This window comes from Protopterus annectens, chromosome 2.part1 (genome assembly GCF_019279795.1).
Source record: "Protopterus annectens isolate FY-2018-M chromosome 2.part1, PAN1.0, whole genome shotgun sequence".
Taxonomy (NCBI): domain Eukaryota; kingdom Metazoa; phylum Chordata; order Ceratodontiformes; family Protopteridae; genus Protopterus; species Protopterus annectens.
Window position 1 is genome coordinate 1,254,273,274 of NC_056729.1, and position 24,534 is coordinate 1,254,297,807.

Consider the following 24,534-nt stretch of genomic DNA (forward strand, 5'->3'; position numbering starts at 1 on the left):
TTTAGAAGTAGACCCATATATGTAAATGTGTGCATGTACTTAAAATGATCTAAACAGCATAATACTGACAGTCAAATGATTGACATTCAGAATATCTAAACTGCAAAATATCTAATCTCAAAATAGCGACAAAGTCAAGGTTATACTGTGGAATAGTTAATTCTCTTTCCCTACTGTTGTAAGACCTCAGAGTTGGTATATGTAATTAGCAGGCGGTATGGGGGTGCATGAGGCTAAGCCCTTTAAAAAAAGCATTAAAATGTGACAAAAATCTAACCATATAGAAAACCACAGATAAATCTGAGAACATTGAACCCCATTTTTTCATTGTTTTTACATGGGGAAAGCTACCCTGCAAACCCTTTCACCCTCCCATTTTGTCAAAACTACAGCAGAAAGTAAAGTGGGAAACAACCCCCTATGTGCAAGGCAATCTTAAGTTTATGTTATATAACTTTCTTTAAAACTGGTATTAGGTATTGATATAAGCCATGCATCTTACACTGTAGATCTTCTTATGGATGATTGCTAATCTTAACAAATGTTTAACTTTAAAGACATGCTGTATATCTATAATGCAGAATGTGGCATGAATAACAAATATAAAAACAACTGTTTGAAAGTTTGCAAAAAATACCTCCTTTGAGACTGAGAGTCTACAAGTGAAGCACCCATTCTATCATATAAACCCTTAAGAAATATAGCACTGTAGTGCAAGTCATGCTACACATAAGTGGATACCCCAGATTAGAATGTTGTTTGTCTTTTGGCTTTTCCCGGTTAGGGGTCACCATAATGATTGGTAGTAGATTTTCATGAACGCCGAGATGCCAGCTCGACGTGCAACCTTCAACGAAGGCACGCCCATTTATGCATGTCTTTCGAACGCCCACCGAACCGCGGAGAGAACATGCAGACTCCACACAGAAGGCACTCCCCGTACTCCAGCCGAGAATCGATAGATACCTCATTAGGCATGTAATTCAGCATACCTTTGGGCTGCCATGGTGCTGTATTCACATGACTTATTGGTATGCACAGAAGCCTGAGTAGTAGATCTACAATCTTAAAAAGACAGAAGCTAAAGAAGTACCCTGACAGATGTCTGTCCCCTTGCCTGCATCACTACATGATATACATGAGCGATGTGGGAAAAAGTGGGTGTATTAAGTTGTATGAACCTCTTCTGTTGTGGTCCCAGCAATGAAAGATACAGAAGCTGAACCAGTAATATGAGCTACCACTTTCATTTCCTTATTTGCAGTACTGTCTTGAACCACATGTCCCATCAGTTTTATTTATTAAAAATCATTCTATAAATTGTACACTAATATTTTGAAAAAGCTAAAGTCTCAGAATTCATTTCCTACCAACTCATTTTAACAAACAACATTTTGTTGTTCACTTTGGAAAAATGTCATAGACGATAACATTGCTTCGCTTTTAGCTACACAAAAATTAAAACAGGAAAGTGACAGTAAGCAAATAATGGCTAACATGCATAATATAACTGGGCTGGATGAGCTGTCATGAAAAATGTGTTTTTCTGAATCTCATATATTTATTAATTGCTGGAATGAGCAGAAAAGGAAGTATTGCCTCACACAATGGCAGGCTAACAAATGATTTCAAGTTGATGACTTGCAAAAGGAATACTTGTTGGTGTGCACTTGATTTTTTTCTGAAAACTCATTGAAGTAAATCTTTTGAACCAATACTTGCATTCCTGAATTGATATTGTGTTAGGCATTCTTGATGGTGTCTTTCTATTTAACTGATAATCTCTAGAGTTTTTTGCGCAATCATCTTTGACTGGAGAGGTAGGTAAGTGTTGTTTTAAATAAGAACTCTGTACTAACCTATATAGTCTGACTTTCTATTTTATAAGTTCAGGAAATTAGAAATAGTTTACACTGCACACTTACATGGTTCTCTCGCCAGTATAGCCCAGTTAGTGACTGTACCAGTCATCTAGCTCTTAATTTCTTTCTGGATCAGAACTTTTTAAATAAATATTTCTCGTTTATGTTGTGCCAAGTATCAGTGAATGTTGTCTGAGTTAATGTCTGGAGAAATATTTATGTGATGATGCCTGGTATGAAAAGATATGTTGCTAACCTGGTCATGCATAGACCAGCTTGTCTGACAATTGTATTGCATGATGTGTAGGATTGTGTGAGTCAGTGTAGGTGCATGTACTTGAAGTGTGTGTGTGTATATATATATATATATATATATATATATATATATATATATATATATATATAGTAGTGCCACAGCAGCCTGAACTAAAGGACAAAATCATGTTACTAATGCCTTTAACCAAAATCATCATTGCATACTGTCTTGCACTTAGCTGTGTAAAATATTACAGTATAAACTGTATAAGCTATAATGTGATTTTTTTTTTACCTACAAAACAGAGAAGACGAGCAGGAAAGCATTACGATTGAATAACAGAATAACAGAAATGTTCAAACACCCTGTACTGTTGCAGTAAAAAAAAAATCTTTTTAGTCTAAGAGGAAGCGAGTCATTTTTCTACCAAACCAAACCCATCTATAAGATGGTCAATCAGCAGGAGAAGCATTACAAATTATTCTCTGTATTTAGCAGCATCAGTGAAGATTTATCTCAGTAGTACTTTATAATTCAGACTATGATTTTTATCTACAGATCAGATCTTTTGCTCAGGCTACAGGCTGTCTGCCATATTGCAATTGGTTAATGCTGACCTTTACTTTTACAAAAAAATTTAGATGTTGTGTAAATGGAGAGTTGTAGCACAGTGGAACAAATGCTGTATGCAGGTTTCATGTTTAGAGAACATTGGTTTGGCAGTAAGCCATAGGCTGAAGTTGTGTGCCCGTAACTGGCAATTAAACCACAAAGAAACTCCTTTAAGTTATTTGCAGTTAAGTATAAAGCAATGGCAGAATGCACTGGGTTTGAAGCTGTTTAAATAAATGTGTTATTCAGTTTTAATTTCAATTAGATATAAGCGACAGTAAATGTGCTACCCAAAAATAATTCAATTAGAAAGAGTAAGACCTACCACCAGGTTTTCTAGATTGATTTTTATTATTTTTGTTATGTGCAACAAATATGACGGAAATTACTCAAGTCAAGAAAACTCTCAAAATTTCAAGGGATGTTAATGTTTAGAACTGTAGTGCTGCATTTACACAAGCTGTAAACAGAACAGATACAGGTAGATTTATGACATTCTCTACATGAGCTAAAACAGAATGGCATTAAATATACTGATCCGAAGGATATTGCCAATATCCTGGCAGATCGATTCAGTGCCAACTTCACCCCACTCTCACCCAATAAATGGCCCATCTCAATACCGGAAGATTGCCAAATTCCAGTAATAACGGCCACACAGGTACAAAACGCACTCTCTAAAGCCAAGAATACAGCATCCATGGGACCAGATGACATCCCGGGCTGTGTACTACATGAACTACAATATGAACTGCCATCTCACCTAAGTGTCATGTTTAATCATAGCCTCACCTCAGGTTTCGTGCCCACTGAGTGGCGCAGTGCTATAGTTATCCCAATCCACAAGGGGGGATCCACCTTGGATCCCGGAAACTACCGTCCCATCAGTCTGACAAGCCTTATCTGCAAGGCCATGGAGCGTATTATCATGGAACTTATAAACAAAGACATTGGCAACCTTCAAACACTGGACCCCACCCAGTTTGGGTTTGTGAAGGGCCGATCTTGTCTCCTGAACCTGATTGACTTCTTTGAATCAGTCTCCAGAGCCATGGACAAGGGTAAGGTGGTCCACACAGCCTATCTAGACCTTGCCAAGGCCTTTGACACCATCCCCACTCTGGAATCATAGATAAACTTACTAAGTTGGGCATTAATCCCTATGTCACCCAATGGGTTGCTAAATGGCTTACTGATAGAACCCACACTGTAAAAGTAGCCGACTCCAAATCCAGCTCCAGACAAGTGACAAGTGGAGTACCTCAGGGTTCAGTCCTGGGGCCGCTCTTGTTTGGCATCTACTTCTCTGAAGTACAGGTCAACACTAAGGGACTCTGGCTAACAAAGTTTGCAGATGACTGCAAACTGGGAGCCATTATTGAATCCCCAAATGATGTGGATACTCTACAAAAGGGCCTTACAGAAACAGATGCTTGGTGCCAGAGCCATGGGCTCAAGCTCAATGCCAAGAAATGTATTGTTATCCCTTTGGGAAAAAACATGTATCCATGAATTACCATATAGGTGGCAGTACACTAAACACAGAAAGTGTGATAAGAGACTTAGGGACACAGGTGGACAGTGGTCTCACCTTCGATAACCACATCGCCACAACAGTCAGGAAATCCTTCTATGTGGCACACCTCATCACGAAGGGCTTTTCATCCAGAAAAAAGGAGGTCATTGTCCCACTGTACTCATCCCTCATTAGACCCATTATAGAATACAATGCCCCATTTGGTATGTACCTCTCAAGACATCTGCAACAACTGGAAAGGCCTCAGAAATACCTCACTAAAAGAATCACAGGCCTAAAGCAGATGCCCTACGCTGACCGCCTTAAAAACTCCAGCTATACTCTGTCTCATATCGTCTACTCAGAGACGATCTCTGCTTAACATACAAGGCCATGTCAAACCCAGAGCTGTTGGACATGCTACACTTAAAGAAATCCCAATCCCTCAGAGCTACACGCTCCAGGGATCTAAACCTTGTCATCACAATAAACAAAACATGTAGGAGGGATAGGTTCCTGACCCAGAGACTCCCCAGACTCTGGAATAGATTGCCCATACATGTCAAGCAGAGTGCCTCTTTGGACCTCTTCAAGAGGAACCTTGACGATTGGATGGGAGAAAGGAAATTCACCCCAGGGATCACGTCAGTCGCCCTGCTAGACAGGGGTCCAGGAAAGTAAATAATGTGGGAAGAAATATTCAGGGAATTGTTATGGCTAGGCTTGTATAGGCCCTAGGGCTGATAGCCTAGTACTAACCTATGAACCTACGAACCTATAATGCAACTAATATTTTAAATATAGAAGCAAAGCAGCAGTTAAAGTACAGTCGAAACACATGCAGAGCTCAGTTCCAAAAGACTGGCCCTTAGCCTGCTCTCAGTAAAAGTGGTTACTGTTTTGGAATCTGGCCCATAGACTGACAATTAAACATTTGAACCAATCTGTGTTGATTTGCAGTCTTGACCAAATAAACTCTAGTTTTAAGACTGCTTTAGTTTTGGCCTAAACTTCCTCTTCCGTACTGCAGTCTGGAGAAGTATCTGCAAGTCCTTCATTTAAATCAATAAAAGAAATTGCACCTTTAGACAACATCCAGAGTTGTGTATAGCAGTGTTAGCACTGCAAGGATCTGTATGAAGAAAAATTAGTACAGAAGCCTTGACTCGATTAGAGTTTCTGCTACTACTAGTGTTGGATGCTGCATACACACTCCACTGTACTGCTATGTTTTTCTTATTTCCAGATATTCCTGAAACAAATAAAAGAATCAGTGAGTATGGCCCTCAGTCTATGTGAGCATGAGGAAAAAAATTTGAAAAAAATTGTAGAAAAGGCTTGCTAGTTCCTCAGTCCCCTAGTATACGTGACTGGGGGTGGGGTGGGGTCTGTGTCAATAGCAACCTTTAGGCTACGCTCAGTCCTGGCATAATCTTCAGTATTTAATTGTTGTTTGGATTAGTTCCTGTAGTAAAGCTTCAGTTAGAAAACCACGTTTGGTGGATCCATGAACCTAAGATCAAGTGGAGATCTTAAAGAGTGGCTTGCCTGGTTGCAGAACCACAAATTCTCATTTGGCCCTGAGTCGAGAAATAAACACTCAATAGCTGATGTTTATCTTATAGGTCAGATTTTATTTAAGCAGATTTTATTCAAGCATTCATTCAAACGCTACTCAGTGTGGTTTTAGGAGTGTAGTGTGTTATTTATTGTCAAGTAAGTGGGAGTGTCCAGGGCAGGCAGCCAATCAAAGTGAATGGGTGTGTATGGGGCCAGAGCCTTTATTTCATAATTGATAATCTTTCAAGGGTCTGTTCTGGAGTCCCTAAATACTGGTTTTCATTCAGAGATAGTTGCAGCAAATACCATTACATACCATTTGTGCTACGGTTTGGTGGTTTGGGTAAAACAAAATCTGTTTGCTTGTTTAAAGAATTTTTTAAAAGAATAAACTACTAAACTGCCGTGTGGTGCTTTCGAAATCTTCATCAGGAATGATTTTAAAAAACAGGACTCAGGTGTCCTAAATGTTAACAAGGCTGAATCTATTCCAATCAAAACTACTTAAAAAAATGATTGTTTAGTATGCTTAGCCGAAACCAACTTAAAGCCAAGTGATTAAGAAATCTGTATAGTGTAAAAAATGTATAGTGTAAAAAAAACAAAACATCCGTTCATTTGATTAAAGGTTAAAAATAGAAAAATCACTCATGGACATAAAAAGTACAAGTGACTAATACATTCTAAATATTAAAAGTGGAACAATTGTGATAAACACCTGAAAGCCAGATTTAGTAAAATGAGTCGTCTTGGAAATTAGAAAATCGTAGAGGTGCTGAATTGTAATATATCAGTAATAAATAGAGAAAGAGTCCTGGAATTGTCTGCCTTGTGGAGGGGTTAGTGAAACTGTGGTTCAGTTTCCTTAGATTGAGAACCTGGATGATTGATTCTGCAGTGTTTAGTCCTGGGTTGTTCCTTGCCCTAAGTCTGATTTGCCATATCAGTACTTCCCTCTCCAATAGGTCACTGTAGCTGCTGTTAAGTGGGATTTTGGGAATCTGGTCCAGAATGTGGACTATAAATGTGTTGTGTTTGGTGTGGTTCTTTGCATGTACCATGAGGGCATTTGTCTGGTTGAGGTAGCATAGGTCATGTAGATGTTTTGCAGTACTGTTTTTTAATTTATTTATACTTTTCCCAACATAGAATGCTTTTCATTGGGAGCATTGCACCCCATAAATAACACCTTCCGAGTTGCAGTTGCCTTTGATCCATGAGGTGAAGCATTTGCTGTTATTGGAGCAAAAGAAGTTGCTTTTGCAGCTCATATAGATGCAGTAGTGGCATGGTGGAGAACTGCAAGAAAATGTCCCTCCTTTGGTTGCGCTGAGAATGTCTCATATATTCCTTCTCCTTTCTGGAATAACGCCAGGTCTAGGCAGAAAAATGTGTCCAAATGTACTGTTGTCTATGATGATGGCCCAGTTGTCTGTTATTATTTTGACAATTTCATAGTAGTCGAGGTTAAAATTCAGTACCTTGTTAAGTTCCGACTTGCTGTTATTAGGCCCATGGGTGCTGGTACGTGGGTTGCTATAAGTGGAGTGGATCCTGAGGTTGCCCTGAGTTTTTTGTACTATGATGGGTGTGAGAATGTCTTCCAGGATCCTGGTGGTGTAGCCCCTGGCTAGAAAGTCCCTCTCCAGGTCTTGGATGTTCTTAATGAAGTTGTCCAATTCCTTTGACACCCTTACAATTCGAAGTCCCTAAGATTTGATGATGTTCCTTTTTAGTCTGTATGGGTGCATGCTCCTGGCATGTAGTAGCATGTTGACCCTAGAGGGCTTATGGTATAGGTCATGTATCAGCTCTTGGTGGTCTGGGGTCTTGCTGATCATTAGATGCAGAAATATTACCTTGTCCGAACTGTATTTTGTCATGAATTGATGGAAATTGGTGGAGGTGACAATGTAGTTAAAAAAGTTGTTGAGCTATTCTAAGTTTCCATTCCATATGATAAAAATGTCATTAATAAAATGGAAATAGCACCACGTATCTTTAAAGTAGGGGGAGTTGTAAATAGTCTCCTCTTCCCATTTTCCCAACGCAACTTTAGCTAAACTAGGGGCCATGGACACCCCCATTGCTATTCTGGAAGTATAGTAGGATTCATTAAATTTGAAGTAGTTGTTCTCTAGTAACATGGAGAGTAGACATCCCAAGACTTCGGTTTTACCCAGTAAGGCTGCCTAGTCCCTGTTGTAGGCTTCAATTTCTGCCTTGATGCAGTATCTCTGGGGTAAAATGGTATTCAAAGATTCAATGTCTATGGTCACCAGAATAGAATCCATGGTGATGGGGAATGTTCTTGATTTTGTCGAGAAAGTCCATTGAGTCTAAAATGAATGAGGTGTTGTTCTCTGTCAGGGGGTTGATTTTGTAGTCCAAATAAATATACATTGGCTCTGTAACAGATCCCCCACTGGCAACAACCCATCTGTATGGTGGGTCTACCAGATTTGTGTGGGGTTTGGGGATTACAAAATATTGTGGGAGACTTGGGTAGGGGACTGTCAAAAAAGTCCACCACCTTTTCCGTGATAAGTTCATCCTGGTAAAGGTTGTCAGTTCCTGTGGTAATGTCCTCATAAAACAGTCTTGAACTTGGTCAAGGTCTGTGGTGTTATAAAACCGTGTGTCCTCCAATAAGCTTTTATACGAAGCAGTATTAGTGACAAGGATTTCTCCTCCCTTGTCTGCCTTCATTATACTGCTAATGTTATAGAGCCTCTTTTTCGGTGGTTTCCTTAGTAGTTTTCTTAGGTCTGTTACACATTTATAGGTTCATAGGTTCATAGGTAAGTACTAGGCTATCTGCCCGAGGGCGTCTATAAGCCTAGCCAGAATGTGTTGGCTTTCGCCGCCCCCTTAGATTAGTTCCCTGTGCCTCTGACCAGCAGAGCCATTAGTTCCCTGTGCCTCTGTCCAGCAGAGCCACTGCAGTGATCCCCGGGGTAAATTTTCTGTTTCCCATCCACTCGTTAAGGTTTCTCTTGAAGAGTGTCAGTGAGGGGCTCTGCCTAATGTAGATTGGAATCCTGTTCCAAAGCATGGGGAGTTTCTGGGACAGAAATCTATCCTTCCAGCATGTCCTATTTATCGTTGTGGTGAGGTTTAGATCCCTAGAGCATGTGGCTCTCGGGGATTTGTTTTTTTTTTAGGTGGAGCATGTCCATCAATTTTGGGTTGGACATGGCCTTGTATGTCAGGCAGAGATCACCTCTGAGTAGGCGGTATGCAACTGAGTACAGCTGGAGTTTCTTCAGTCGGGCTGCATAGGGCATCTGTTTGAGGCCAGTAATCTTCCTGGTGAGGTACTTCAGTTGTCTTTCTAGCTGTTGCAGGTGTCTTGTAAGGTACATCCCAAATGGGGCATTGTACTCTATGATGGGTCTGATAAGTGATGAGTAGAGGGGCACAATAACCTCTTTTGTTGTAGATGTGAACCCTTTTGTGATTAGGTGGGCCACATAGAAGGATTTTCCTAACAACCTTGGCAATATGATTATCAAAGGATAGATTACTATCTACTTGGGTCCCCAGATCCCTTATTACATTTTCTGTATTCAGGGGACTACCACGTATGTGGTAGTTTGCGGGTACTTTGTTTTTTCCAAAGGGGATGACTATGCACTTTTTGGCATTTAGCTTGAGACCATGTTTTTTGACACCAGGTATCCATCTCAGTGAGACCCTTCTGGAGGATGTCTGTATCAGCTGGAGAGTCAATTGTGGCCCCCAGTTTTCAGTCATCTGTGAACTTGGTCAGTCATAGTCCTCCTGTGCTTGCCTGTACCTCTGAGAAGTATATACCGAACAGGAGGGGTCCCAGTACTCAGCCCTGGGGGATGCCACTTGTAACTGGTTTAGAGTCGGACCAAGAGCCTGCAACTTTCACCATGTGGGTTCTATCCGTGAGCCAACTGGCAACCCATCTTGTGATGTAGAGGTTTATGTTCAGGCTGGTGAGCTTGTCTATAATACCTAAATGGCGAATGGTGTTGAAAGCCTTTGCAAGCTCTAGGTAGGCTGTGTGGACCACCTTTCCTTCCTATAAAGCCTTGGTAACTGTCTCAAAGAAGTCCACCAGGTTTAGAAGGCATGTTCTGCTCTTAACAAAGCCAAACTGGGTAGGGTCCAATGTTTGGAGGTTCCCAATGTCTCTGTTAATGAGTTCCATGATGATGCGCTCCATAGCCTTGCAGACCAGGCTAGTCAGGCTTATAGGGCGATAGTTCTCGGGGTCAGTTGTGGCTCCACCTTTGTGGAGCGGGATAACTGTTGCTGTGTGCCACTCTATGAGTACGTAGCCTGTAGAGAGGTTGAGTTTGAACAGTGTGTTTAGATGAGGGGTTAGTTCATTTTGCAGCTCGTGTAAGACACAGCTTAGGACACATCCGGTCCCATTGAAGCTGTGTTTTTGGTTTTGGATAGGGCTGTTTTAACCTGTGTGTCAGTGATTGCTGAGGATCTACATTCTTCTGGTATGGTTATGGGCCCTTTAGAGAGTGAGAGTGGGGTGAAGTTTGCACTAAACCTGTCTGCCAGAATGTTGGCAATATCAGTCGGTTCAGTGTATTTTGTGCCATTCTGCACTAACTCCGAGCAGATCTGAGAATTTCCACTTAGGTTCTTGACATAGCTAAAGAACTCTTTGTGGTTATCGTTGGAGTCCTTGGCAATTTTTCTTTCAAAGCTAACCTTGGATGATTTTATGAGGGATCGTAATTTCCTGCTGATACTGATCAGGGATGTCTTTCCTTCTTGGGATTTTACTCTTTTCTGTACTAGTTTCCTCCTTCTATTTTATAGCTTGTTATGGCAGGGGTCCACCAGACTGGTTTCCTTTTCTTGGAGGAGTGAGTCTTGGTTTTGCTTGGGATAGCACAATTCATGCATTCTTGCAGGTGCTCATGGAGTGCCTTTGTAAGGGATTCAGCAGCTTGCACAGCGTTGTCCTTTAGCATGGGGGCTGTGAACCTTTGCACCTCGGTCTTAAGTAATGTGAAGTTTGCATTTGGAAAGTTTTTCATGATGGATTCCTTGATTGGGGGTAGGGGCAGAATGTGGATATCCAGAGTGATTAGACTATGGTCTGATCTAACCAGCAAAGGGTTGACCTCTGGTGTGGAACACTGTTCGCCCATGTTGGTTATGACCAGGTCCAGTATGTTGTCACCTCTGGTGGGGGTGTTGACCAGTTGATTCAGGGTGTTCGAGTTTATAAATTCTAGGAAGCGTTGGGCATGGGAGTTAGTACTTGAGTAGTTCTCCCAGTTAATGTTTGGGTAATTGAAATCATCCAGTATTAGGGCATTTGGTAGGACGTTCATATTTTCAGTGTCTCCAGAAACGCGGAATTGGGGTCCTGGGTCATGGTGGGTGATCTGTAGCAAGCTACAATTTGAATTGCAGTTTTGCCCATTGTTAGTTGCACATGGATGATCTCTGAGGCATCGTGCTGCACCACTAACCTGGAGGTGTGGGTATCCTTGATGAATATGGATCCATCCTTGCCTTTTGTGTTTCAGTCTGGGTTCTGTGGCCAAAAAGTATGGTATGAGTTATAGCCTTTTAGTGCTGGGGTGCTCTCTGGAGCCTTATACCAGGTTTCTGTTACTACACAGATATCAATGTTCTCCATACTGAGGAGTGCCCCGAGTGTATGCATTTTGAGGTATAGATTTCTGGAGTTGAGTAGCATTACCCTCAGTTTTTGGTTACTTGTCCTATTATGGTTTTGAGCCTTGCCTAAAAAAGGCACTATGGGGGCGGCAAAAGCCTTGGCCAGTATTCGAAAGCCTAAGGGTGACAGGTGCAAGCAATTTCTCCTGAAAAGCAGTGATAAATGAATTGGGGGAGGGCAGAAGTTGTTCCATTTTTTCCATGAAGTTGAGCTGGTGCCTATGGTCTCTATGTCAGGGTTCTCTTCCCTGTCGTTGTGGAAGTGGAGTTTTAGATGAAGTTTTCTCGTTTAAATTCTCAAGTCTATGATTGTGTGTACCAGGTTAGCCTTTGTTGTGGGACAAAGATGAGACCTTTCCTCAAGACCCATAGTTGTGCTTCAGTTAGAGGGTTTAGGGCGTGACTCCAGATTTCCATTAATTTCTTTTTATCTCTCTGTTGCATCTCCTTTGTGCTCAGGGATTGGTCTCTGGTGGGTGCCCACAGGTGTATTAAATCCTGCTTGCCTTGACACGTCTTGTCCCTGAGTTGGTGCTGGGTCTTGTCCCTGTGTTGGCACTGGTTCTTAGGGGAACTCAGAGTTTGTGGTAAGCACTGCTTCTGGGTGTGTGAACCAGTTGAAAAAAGGATCTGGCCACTGGCTAGTCTCTGTGTTGTTGTCCAACCATTGTTCAGTTTGGCCTGATTTGCCTGTGTCCCTTGTTCTGAGTGTGGTCCATTGTGTGTGTTCTTCGAGTCTGGTGCTAGTATCTCTTGGCCCAATGGAAAAAAAACCTGTCATGTTGTCTTGGGGCTCTCTTCTGAATTGCCGGTCTTGCCTTAAGTACCATGAAAACTGGTGGGGGGAGGAAGCTGCATAGAGCTTTTGCTGACCCTTTTGAGCTTTTTAAGCTTCCTCTCTCTGATTTTGGTCTCATTGCTGGAGACCCAGTCTTGGATGGTCTTAAAAGTGTCCTCGTGCTTGGTGGATTTGCTGCAGATCTCCTTGAATTTCCTTATGTCTGTGGCAGTTCTTCTGTTGTTCCTTATTGTGATGGAGTAGAAGATCCATCAGTCTGAAACTAGCTTCTTTAAGGATGGAGTTCCATTGGTTGTGGAGGTTTTTATTTAGTTTTCTGCTCACTGTCTGTTTTTGATTTGTAGCCCTCTGGGGATAAGGCCCTTGTCTTTGCAATAGTTTGGGTATGTCTCTTCCCATTTAAGGCATACAAATCTTTAAGGCTGTTCTCTAGTTGCCAGAGTTGGTTGCTGGTTGGTTGGTTGGTTGGGTGTTGCTCTTGTCCTCCTGGAGTGTGTCATCTTCCAGACTGGAATGGTGAAACTGTCTCTGAACAAAGAGTTCTCCATGGACATCTGGTTGGTCTGGGATCCCCCTAAACAGCTATGATCCCCTGGGTGGATCCAGAATAAGTTGAAATAAAAGAATCAATGGTGGCCCAGACCTGCAAGTGTGGCCCTCAGTCTATGTGAGCACGATGGAAAAAACTTGAAAAAAATTGTAAAAAAGGCTCACTAGTTCCCCAGTCCCTACTATATGTGACGGTGGGGGTGCTGTGTCAACAGTAACCTTTACACTCTGCTCAGTCCTGGCAAAATCATCAGTATTTAAATGCAGTTTGGATTAGTTCCCATAGTAAAGCTTTAGTTTGGAGAACCATGTTTGGTGGATCCATGGACCTAAGATCAAGCGGGGATCTGCCAAGAGTGGCTTCCCTGGTTTCAGAAGCACAGATTCTTGTTTGGTCATGAGTTCGGAAATAAACACTTTGTAGTCGATGTTCCACTTTTAGATCAGATTATATTAAACAAATTTTATTCAAGCATTCATTCAAGTGCTACTCAATGTGATTTTAGGAGCATAGTGGGATGTTTATTGTCAAGTAAGTAGGAGTGTCTGTGGCAGGCAGCCAATCTAAGTGAGTGGATGTGTATGGGCCCAGACCATTTGTGCTACGTTATGGTGGTTTGAGTAAAAAAACATCTGTTTGCTTGTTTAAACAATTTTTTAAAAGAATAAACTAATAAACTGGTATGTGTGGCACTTTCAAAATCTCCACCAGGAATGCTTTTAAAAACAAGACTCAGGTGTCCTAAATGTTAACAAGGTTGAATCTATTCCAATCGAAATTACTTAAAAAATGATTGTTTAGTATGCTCAGCCAAAACCAACTTAAAGTCAAATGATTAAGAAACCTTATAGTGTAAAAAAAATATATAGTCTAAATAAAAACATCCGTTCATTTGTTTAAAGGTTAAAAAATAGAAAAATCACTCATGGACATAAAAAGTATCAAATAAATAATACATTCTAAATCATAAAAGCGGAACAATTATGGTAAACACTGGAAAACCAGATTTAGTAAAACGAGCCATCTTGGAAATAACAAACTCATAGAGGTACTGAGTTCTAATATATCAGTACTAAATAGAGGAAGGGTCCTGGAATTGTCTGCCTTGCAGCGGGGTTAGTGAAATTTTTAGTGGTCCAGTTTCCTTAGATTGAGAACTGGGATGATTGGTTCTGCACTGTTAAGCCCTGGGTTGTTCCTTGTCCTAAGTCTGATTTGCCATATCAATTCTTTCCTCTCCAATAGGCCATTGTAGCTGCCATTAAGTGGGATTTTGGGAATCTGGTGCAGAATGTGGAATATAAATTTGTTGTGTCTGGTGTGGTTCTTTGTGTGTAGCACAAGGTGGTTTGTCTTGTTGAGGTAATGTAGGTTATGTAGGTGTTTTGCAGTCCTAGTTTTTAATTTATTTATAGTTTTCCCAGCACAAAAAGCTTTGCATTGGGAGCATTGTGCCCTATAAACCACACCTTCCTAGTTGCAGTCACCTTTGATCCATGAGGTGAAACGTTTGTTGTTATTGGAGCAAAATAAATTGATTTTGCAGCTCAAGTAGATGTAGTAGTGGCACTGTTGAAAACTGCAAGAAAAATGTCCCTCCACCAGTTGCGCTGAGGGGTCCTGTCTTCTTCAGAATGTCTCATATATTCCTTTACCTTTTTGGAGTAAAGCCAGGTTTAGACAGAAAAATGTGTCCAGATGCCCTATTCTCAGTGATGACGGTCCAGTTGTCTGTTATTATTTTGACAATTTCATGGTAGTTGAGGGAATAATTCAGCACCATGCTAAGTTCCCACTTGCTGTTATTAGATCCATGTGTGTTGGTAAATCGTTTCTATAAGTGGAGTGGGTCCATAAGTTGCCCTGAGTCTTTTGCATTATGATGGGTGCAAGAATGTCTTCCAGGATCCTGTTGGTGTAGCCCCTGGCCAGAAAGTCTGTCTCCAGTTCTCAGATGTTCTTAATGAAGTTGTCTAGTTCCTTTGACACCATCACAATTCGAAGTCCCTGAGATTTGATGACATTCCTTTTTAGTCTGTATGGGTGCATGCTCTTGGTGTGTAGTAACATGTTGACCCATGTGGACTTAGGCATAGGTCATGGATCAGCTCTTGGTGGTCCGGGGTCTTGCTGATCATTAGATCCATAAATTCTACTTTGTCCGAGCTGTATTTGTTCATATCCACAGATACAAAGTGGTTTTCCGAACTGAAGCTTTACTACTGGAACTAATCCAAACTAAAATTAAATACTGACGATTTTGCCAGGACTGAGTGGAGCTTAAAGGTTACTAGTCATGCATACTAAGGAACTGGGGAACTAGTGAGCCTATTTTACAATTTTTTCAAGATATTCCTGAAACAGTAAAGTGAGAACAGGTCCCTTGTAACACAACCAGGAATGATCTCAGCTTCAGCAGTAAGAAAGCTGTTAAACCTATGTAGAACCTTCTGTTAGGTATCTTCCCCTACATATTTAAAATTTGCAAGATAAGTCATCTAATAATCAGGATAAAAAACAAGGTATTTAAAGGAGAACCTCAGCATTCTGTTGAATTAGTCGAAACCATAATGAGATGCTGTCCTTGTCCAACAATTCACCACTTCACAGGCATCAGTAGTCCTGATGATATCCAGTATTTACCCTGCTCATGATAGCCTTATGAGTCTTATTGAACCTGCAATGAAGTTGCTATTCTATGTCAAGTTCAGCTGACAGTTGTTACAGCAGCAAAGCATCATTAGCACTCTGGATAAGTGAATAATGTTACCATTTTAGATTGTTATTGGCAAATCCAGGAAAAGTGGTGAGCCTAACAGAGAACACTGAGGTATTCTTTGCTTAAGGGCCTATTCTTATTGCACTAAGGCATTTTACTTTTACTTACTAAAATATGACAATATTGGGATCATTTTTTGTTTTACTTATTATCCAGGTAAGCCCATTGGGCATGTGTCTCTTATCAGAGTGACCCAGGAGTGCTGACTGGATAAGCAACTTTTTCAGAGTCATACATTCTCAAACTATGAAGGGTGTATCTTGATCTTTGACTTTGTGACTATTCCATAACTTTTATTGCCTCTCGAGTCTGCACAGATTTCATAGCCTCGCACCGATGTGTACTACAACCCATACCTCTATACCTTGCAAGTAGAGCTAACAGCTTTCAATTTGGTTATTTGCACAGGACTACAGAGCATTATACGGCTATTCTGGGTTGCATGGTGTCCAGTGTTTCTTGCACAGATCACGCAGTCACTCTGCTAACATTGCTATACTGCTCAGACAGTTTAGCAGGCTTAAACAGTACTCCACAAGCATACCATGAGTCTCAGTCATGACTATAAGGGAACCTACAAAACAAGGTGCTGACATCCATATGATACCGAGCCAATAAAAAGTACATCACTGTACACACCCAGCTCATTTTAGTGGACTTTTGACTCAAAGACACCACTAACTTCTGTGGTACTTGATTTATTATATTTCTGCAGTTTTAATTTTTTTTACAAATATTTTATTTATCATTATGCATTTATTTATGTATTTTAATATTTTATTTCTAGTTGAATTGCCTTTACTTAGATTTTCCATGTTATATTTTAGCACCTTAGATATCTTACTTACTTTCACTGTAATAAATGATTTGGCTTAAACACTTAAATATATTTTAAGTTATAAAAATCAAATAATTATTTACCTATACTTACTATGCCAGTGGAATAAATCACCTTATTCATTGAATGGGTGATAGCAATTAAATATAAAAGCATACAGTATATAATCAATAGGACAATAGCATTTTCAATGAGACATCTAAATCATAACTTTTTAAAGCTAGCCTGGGTTATTGTTATACATTCTAAATTAATTTGACACATAATCATATTCTAAGTAAATGCAGAAGTGCAAACTTCAGGGTTGGAGTCAGAAGAAACCGGTTTTATTTTTTATTTATGTATTTGTTTGTTTACTGGAATAATCTAAGAAGACCATGTGAGACCCCTTTTAGCAGAGGCGTAGGGAGAAAGGCTCTATAATACATTAGGATAGGCAATGGCACTAGACATATTCAACTTTATATACTAAAAATGTAAAGAAATTATGCTTGGCTTAGATTAGAAAATATAATGCAATATAATATGTACATAAAAGATTGTAAGTTTTGGAGTACAAAGATAAGGAAGATAAAGGGGTGTGTGAGAAAGGAATAATGAACGGTTAATCTGAAGAAGGAGATAGACTCAAGTACAGTCTAGGTGGTTAGGAAAAGGGAGATAAAGAAGGGGGAGTGAATAAAAAAGAGAAGGAGGGTGATATTAAGGTGTGTAGAGGAGAAAGGATAAAATATTATGGGAAAGCTGGCTTAGCTTGTGGAGCAGTTACAGGAACAGAACTAACAACTTTACAGAAAGACTTTAAGATTTTCTTTGAAGATCTTTTGGGGGGATACTTGTCTAATGGATGTGGAGAGTGAATGTCACATCTTAGAAATATATGTGGACTATAAGGAGTCACCACAGGAGTTGTGTCATTTTGCAGCACCAAGAAGATTATTATTTGTGGAATGAAGTGCCCTTGTAGGAGTGTACCACTGAAGAAGGGAATCAAGGGAGAGGTATTTGTCAGGAAAGATTGCAATGTTATGGACTTGTTTTAACTGAGTAAAGCATACATAGTTTGACAATTCAAACCAGTTTCATTTTCTGAGGCATAAGTATTGATAAGAAGAATAATGCATTTTGGTAGCAAATTTAGCAATTTTGTTATAGCACTGCTTCAGTTTCCATAGTTAGGGTATATTCATATAAGTGTAAATAGGTGAAGCATAAGCAAGATAGGATGCAACAGTGATTTTACATGAGTGGGCAGTAAGAAAGTTGGAGACTGTAAAGATGGCCTAATTTCTGGTGATTTTTTTGACACTGTTTTGAATGCGTATATCAGATTTAACTTGTTCACCATGGGAGGTGTTGCTTTTATGAAGAGATATTATAAGTGACTGCTTCCAAGATATAGGGATAGCAGTTTCAGATATAGAGCATTTTTTTAGAATGGAAATATTATAAACAATATGTGTAATAGCAAGCATTAAGTAGTGTGATTGTCAGGGCCACAGTTGAGGTTCAGTGAGAAGTTTATCAATAGTTGTGGTAGGTGCAAGCTACAGAGAGAAGGTGTGAGACTTCCATGATGGTTGGATTGGCTGGAGTTATCTGAGGAGAATTCTTCTGTGTTAACTTAGTCAAGTACTGATGAATTGAGAGTTTAATTTAATAGTTCTATCTTGGTTGTTCAGGTTGGGAAAGTGGCTTGGTTGAGAGGATATACCAGGTTTTAATAGGTTTTTGAAAGAAGACCAGAAGGACTTTGATTTAGAGTTTTGGGAGTGTTGAACAGATGTGTAATTGTATCATTTGTCATCTAGGATGAGTTTTGTTTAAGGAAGTTCCAAAGTTATCTTAGTTTCTGGTGTCATTCCAAGGGGATCCAGTACCTGGCAGCCTGGGAGGACATGATTGGCAGACCACAATGCTTTTCCAGAGATGGCCTTCATTTGCCTCGCCTGGGCTTCAGGCTTCTGGCAAAGGCTCTTGCCTCCCCATAGTGCCTTTTTTAGGTTAAGTCATGAGCACAAAATTACCAACATGAAAAATTCTTCTAAAGAAAATTTAAAGGTCATACTGCTAAGCCCTAGGAGTCTTAGCATGAAAATGCATTCATTACAAGCATTCCTTGCCCTGGAGGAAGCTGACAGAGGGCTATAAAGCCAAAGGAGGTGGAGTTTCAATACTTATCAAAGACATACACACCTCCAGACTGGCCAAATGGTATGACACACAGAAGACACTCCAAGTGCAGTTAACTGTTGACAAAACACCTATTCAAATCATAGCTAGCTACAGATCCCCAACCATGACTCAGGATGCCCACTCTACCTATCAGGACTTACTTGAATCCATAAAGATTCAACCCTCCTCGCTGATCCTGGGAGACTTTAACTATCCAACCATACAGTGGAAGACCTATTCTAACCCTAACATGAATGCCCAGAGATTCCTTGACTTCGTCAATGCCAATGCATTGGATCAAATGGTCGACACCCCTATGAGAGGTGAAAATATCCTGCACCTGGTCCTACCCAACATGAATAGGCACTGTAGTACCCCTACAGTGTTATTCTCCTTGGTAAGATCCAACCATAAAGTGATCACTTTTGAAGTCACCATCTCCCCTGACCCCCCCTCACCCCCTTATCAGGGTCAAGCAAAACATATTTTCCAAAGCTGACTGCAATCTCCTCAGAGGAGGTATAAGCAGCTTCACAGCCACCATCCCTTCAGTTGGAAAACTAGCACTAATGTCCAAGCCTACACCAAAAAACTATATGAGCACCTACATAGCTGTATGGACTCAGCAATACCTGACCGGACCAAATCATCTTCCTCAAGAAAGAGTAAACCTGTCTGGTGGACAGCAGCAATAAACAAACTGTATAATAAAAGAAAAAAAAACTGCTGTCCATGATGAAGAAGGAGCAGGTGCCAAGTTGGTAGCAATCTCTCCTTTGTCTGAACAAGCAGATAAAGTCACTGGTGAAATCCTCTAAGGTTAACTTCAAGTCCAAATTGGCCACATCCACTGAAGACAATCACAAGACCTTCTTCACATATATCTGCAATCTCAAAGCTAACACCCATATCTACTCTGGACTGGTGGTCAATAACACCACATACACAAATATCATAGATATAGCCAACCTGCTGCCAGACAGGTTCAGTGAAAGCTTCACCCCCATCCCCCAGTCCCCTCCATCAGTAAACCAGGACATGCCCAGCACTTGCCTCCTCCCCTCATCACCAGGGAGCAGGTCTTCATTGCCCTCTCAAAGACAAAAATAGTCTCCATTGGACCAGGTAACATCCCTGGCTGTATCCAACATGAACTCAAGCATAAGCTCTGAGTTCCATTAGGCACCCTATTAAAACAAAGCCTGAACACCAGCTTTGTCCCAGCTGAATAGAAGGCAGCCACTATCATCCCTCTACACAAAGGTGGATTGTCCACTGACCCAGGCAATTATAGGTCCATCAGCCATAGCAGCCTGATCTGCAAGGCCATGCAACGCATTATTATGGACCTTATAAACAAGGACATTGGCAATCTCCAAACGCTTGACCCCGCACAGTTTGTTTTTTGTCAAAGAGAGATCATAATTGTTAAACTTGGTTGACTTCTTCAAAACAGTCACCAAAACCATGAATGATGGGAAGGTGGTGCACACCACCTACCTTGATCTAACCAAAGCCTTCGACACTATTCCCCACTGGGGCATAATAGATAAACTCTCCCAGCTTGGCATCAACAAGTATGATACCAGATGGGTAGCTAACTGGCTCACTGATAGAACCCACTCAGTTAAAATAGGGGAAGCCACCTCTAGTAGTAGACCCATAACAAGTGCTGTACCCCAAGGATCAGTCTTGGGGCCACTACTGTTTGGGATATACTTTTCTGAGGTGCAAGCCAAAACCAGTGGTCTGTGGCTGACCAAGTTTACAGATGACTGCATGCTGGGCACTGTCTTAAATTTCCGTAGTGATGTTAACATCCTCCAAGTGGGCCTTACCCAAACTAATGACTGGTGCCAGAAGCATGGCCTTAAACTGAATGCTAAGAAATGCATTATTATCACCTTTAGGGAAAATGGCATCCCCACTAATTATCACATTAATAACAACATACTAAGCATGCAATCAGTCATGAGGAACTTGGGCGCCCATGTTGATAGCAAACTGACTTTTGACCACAATGTTGCCTCAGTCATACGGAAGGCTTTCTACATGGCCCATCTCATAAATAAGGGTATTTCATCCAAGAACAAGGAAGTAATAACATCCCTGTACTCCTTCCTTATCAGACCCATTATCGAGTACAATGCCCCCTTTGGCATGTACCTTGCTAAGCACATACAGCAGCTGGAAAGACCACAGAGGTTCCAGACCAGGAAAATCCAGGGTCTTAAACACCTATCCTGTACAGATAGGTTAAAAGCCCTGTCCCTCTACTCAGTCTCATACAGACAGCTCAGAGGTGACCTGTGTCTGGCATACAAGGCCATCACAGACCCAGCCTTGATGGAGTTGCTGCATATCCATAAGTCAAACTCCACTCATGCAACCCGAACACAAGATCTCAAACTGATCTGTGACATTACTAGAACTTGTTGGCGGGAAAGATTTGTGTCCCAAAGACTCCCCTGTCTGTGGAATAGACTACCTATCCATGTCAAGCAGAGTACCTCTCTAGCCCTCTTTAAGAGGAACCTGGACTACTGGATGGGAAACAGAAAATACACCTCTGGGATCCCAACTGTGTCCCTGATGGACAGGGAAACAGGTGCCAACTTTGAGGGAACATGGGTGAAATTCATGGCTGGGCTTATAAGGGCTTCCAGGCCAATAGCCTAGTATCATCCTATGAACCTATGAACCTAGGATTGGAAGGAGGACTAATGTTTAGCTGTCTGCCGTTTCCATGCTTTATCTTTTTGTTGCATTGTTAGTCTTGTTTCTGGTTTTAACCGTAGTGCTGGTTTAGTTTTGGTTCTTGTTTTTCAAAGTTGAGCAAGGCTCTTAGGTATGTTAAGAAAGACAGAGTTGAATCTATCAACTGCTTGGTCCAGTGGGAGATATCTACACTGGGACCAGTTACAATGTGATAATAAGTAGATGAAGGTGTTTTCTTAGTGAAGCTAAAGTTAGACTGGAAAGATAGTATAATGCTTTTATTTTGGTTCATGGTTGTTTACATCAGTTGAGCATGAAAGTTCAACTGACTATAATCCATATTCAGAATCTGAAGAGAAAAGCTGAAACATTAGAGAAAGAGGCACAAAACAATACAAACTGACTTAAACAAGTGTTAGCAGAGGAACATCCAGCAGAGATAAGTCATCAGATTTATGTATACTACATGACAAGAAAATGACTTCTAAATAACATCTGCAAAATTCAGTAATAAAAAGCCTTCTGATTTTAAAAAATGAGAAGAAAGTTGTGACTGTGTATTTTATGGAATAAAGAACTGGTCATAGGGGAAAAATAATAACATCATTTATAAAAAACTGACAACAGGAAAAAAGGCAAATAATTACAATTCTTTCAAAACCAAATATAAAATGAAAAAGAAAAAGAAATAACCATTTCTTTATCAACAAACAAAATCAAAAAGTACACCATTTAAAATGGTTTAATGATGTAAACAAAGCTTTTATGTGATTGTCACCAAAAGCTAATATAATTAATTATGTTTTATAGGCGCTAAGTTTCCTATCAAGTGGACAGCACCAGAATCAATTAACTATGGAGTATTCACCATTAAATCTGATGTCTGGTCTTTTGGAATTCTTCTGACAGAAATTGTTACATATGGCAGAGTCCCTTATCCAGGTAAGATTAACAGTTATTCATGGCAATGTAAATTAAATTTATCAATAAATAAAAATTGTTCCCAATTTGTTAATGTTGAGTATTATAGCAATAACCCATGCCTGGGTGTGGGTAATGCTGGATTTACCCACGGTTGGTGTGGTTTGGTCATGAGCCAACCTTGGGTAAATCCAGCATTACCCACATCCAGAAGTGGGTTATTGCTATTATACAATGACATTATTTACTTTTCTTAAATAATGGCATTGTATAATGCCTCCTTGCTACCCCTCCGCAGCTGTCTGGTATTCTGCGGCAGTTCTGATGTACTGCGCACGTGTATGCCTACGCAGTACATCAGAGCTGTGGGCAAAAGCAACGGAGAAAGCAAGATCTCTGTTGCTTTTTACAAACTGTTTCGCTATGTTAAATGGGTTTAACATAGCGAGACAGCTTTAAATAAAGCAACAGAGAATTTCCGTTGCTTTTTTTAAAGCTGTCTCGCTATGTTTAACCCATTTAACATAGAGAGACAGTTTTGAATAGAGCAACTGTGAAAGCAATATCTCTGTTGCTTTTTACAAACTGTCTCGCTATGTTAAACGAGTTTAACATAGCGAGACAGCTTTAATAAAAGCAACGGAGAATCTCCGTTGCTTTTTTTTAATCTGTCTCGCTATGTTAAACTCGTTTAACATAGCGAGACAGCGTGACGCAATGGAGATCTTACATTCTCCGTTGCTGTAAAAAAAGAGTTATAGTAATGGAAAAAGTCCGGGCAACCAGACCTTTTTCCATTACTATAACTCTGATTTATAATGTGCATGCTGACCAATCAGCGTGCACGTTTTTGAATATTAATGGGGTAATTATACAATGACTCCCTATTACTATTTGAAAACGTGCATGCTGATTGGCCCAGCCCAACCAGCGTGCCCATTGTAAATCCCACAATATACCAACGGAAAAAGGTCTGGTCACCCAGACTGTTTTCCATTGGTATAAAGTGCCCCAAAACCTTTTTTTTACAACTAAAAAAAAAAAAAAAAAAAAAAAAAAAAAAAAGAGAGAAAACGGAGACTTTCTTTTCTCCGTTGCTTCCGTTTCAAAGCATTGATGTACAGGGTATGCGTGGGAATGCAAGTCCCATAAGCATGCGCAGTACATCAAAACAAAGAAGCAGTATACCACAACCGGCAGAAGAACAGTAATCCGCTGTTATACAAAGACACTATTTAAGAAAAGTAAGTATTTTTTTCTTAAATAATGTCATTGTATAATAGCAATAACTGACTCCGTGGATGTGGTATATTGAAGATTTACCCTCATTGTTTAATCACTCAGGCTTCACCCTCATGATAAACCACACCAACCATGGGTAAATCTTCAATATACTACACCATGTCATCAGTTATTGCTTTAGTATACTTTTGAGAAGTGTATTTCTGATGTTTAGTCTTCAAACTACAACTATTTTAGTATAGTGATGTAATATATTCCTCATTCTCTCAAGTTGTTTTAATCTTGGCAATGAAACAATATTCGAAAGCTCATCTGCTCACTGTTTTGAAACAGTATTGGCTATGAATATAGAAATCACCATGAGATAAGCATTATGCTGTATCCAGAGCTGGAGCTGGAGCATCTTGCACCTGGTGCCAGTCCCCAATCTGGGGTCCCTACAGCACATCAGTCCTGACCAATAAAGCAGTACTCATTTCTGCTCTACTGATTGATCACTGTTTCCTGATTGCACCCCCAAACACCTTGCACCCAGCTTAGCTGCCCCCTCCAACTCACCCTAGCTAAGCTTTAACACACACACACACACACACACACACACACACACACACACACACACACACACACACACACACACACACACACACACACACACACACACACAAAATCACACACTATACCTACCACACAGAACATGGAAAAAGACATATAGACCCACATAGGCTGAGGTTATGAAATGCAATCTTGTTAAACTCCAAAGGCCTCCCAGATGGTACACTTACAATAAGTGCTCTCAGCTACCTCAAAAACACTCAACCAAAACAACAACCAAAACAACACCCATCATGGCACATGCAGCTACATCTTGCAGCATCTCAACATTTAAGCTCATAAAGCAAACCATCACACAATCCAATATTCTGGTCATTGGAGACTCCATTGTGAGACACGCAAATGTCCTACTCATCAGGCTGAATAAAGAGAAAGTCACAGTCAGTTGCTTGCCAGAGGCCAGGAC

At 40.4% G+C, this 24,534-nt stretch overlaps 1 protein-coding gene across 1 annotated transcript in view; it reads left to right on the forward strand.

Annotated features, from left to right (window-relative positions):
• Positions 1-24,534, forward strand: part of BLK (BLK proto-oncogene, Src family tyrosine kinase) — a 961,491-nt gene that overhangs the window by 926,957 nt on the left and 10,000 nt on the right. The window contains exon 13 of the mRNA XM_044062787.1: positions 22,164-22,295. Coding sequence (XP_043918722.1) covers positions 22,164-22,295 — 132 coding nt within the window. The remainder of the gene's footprint in view (positions 1-22,163; positions 22,296-24,534) is intronic.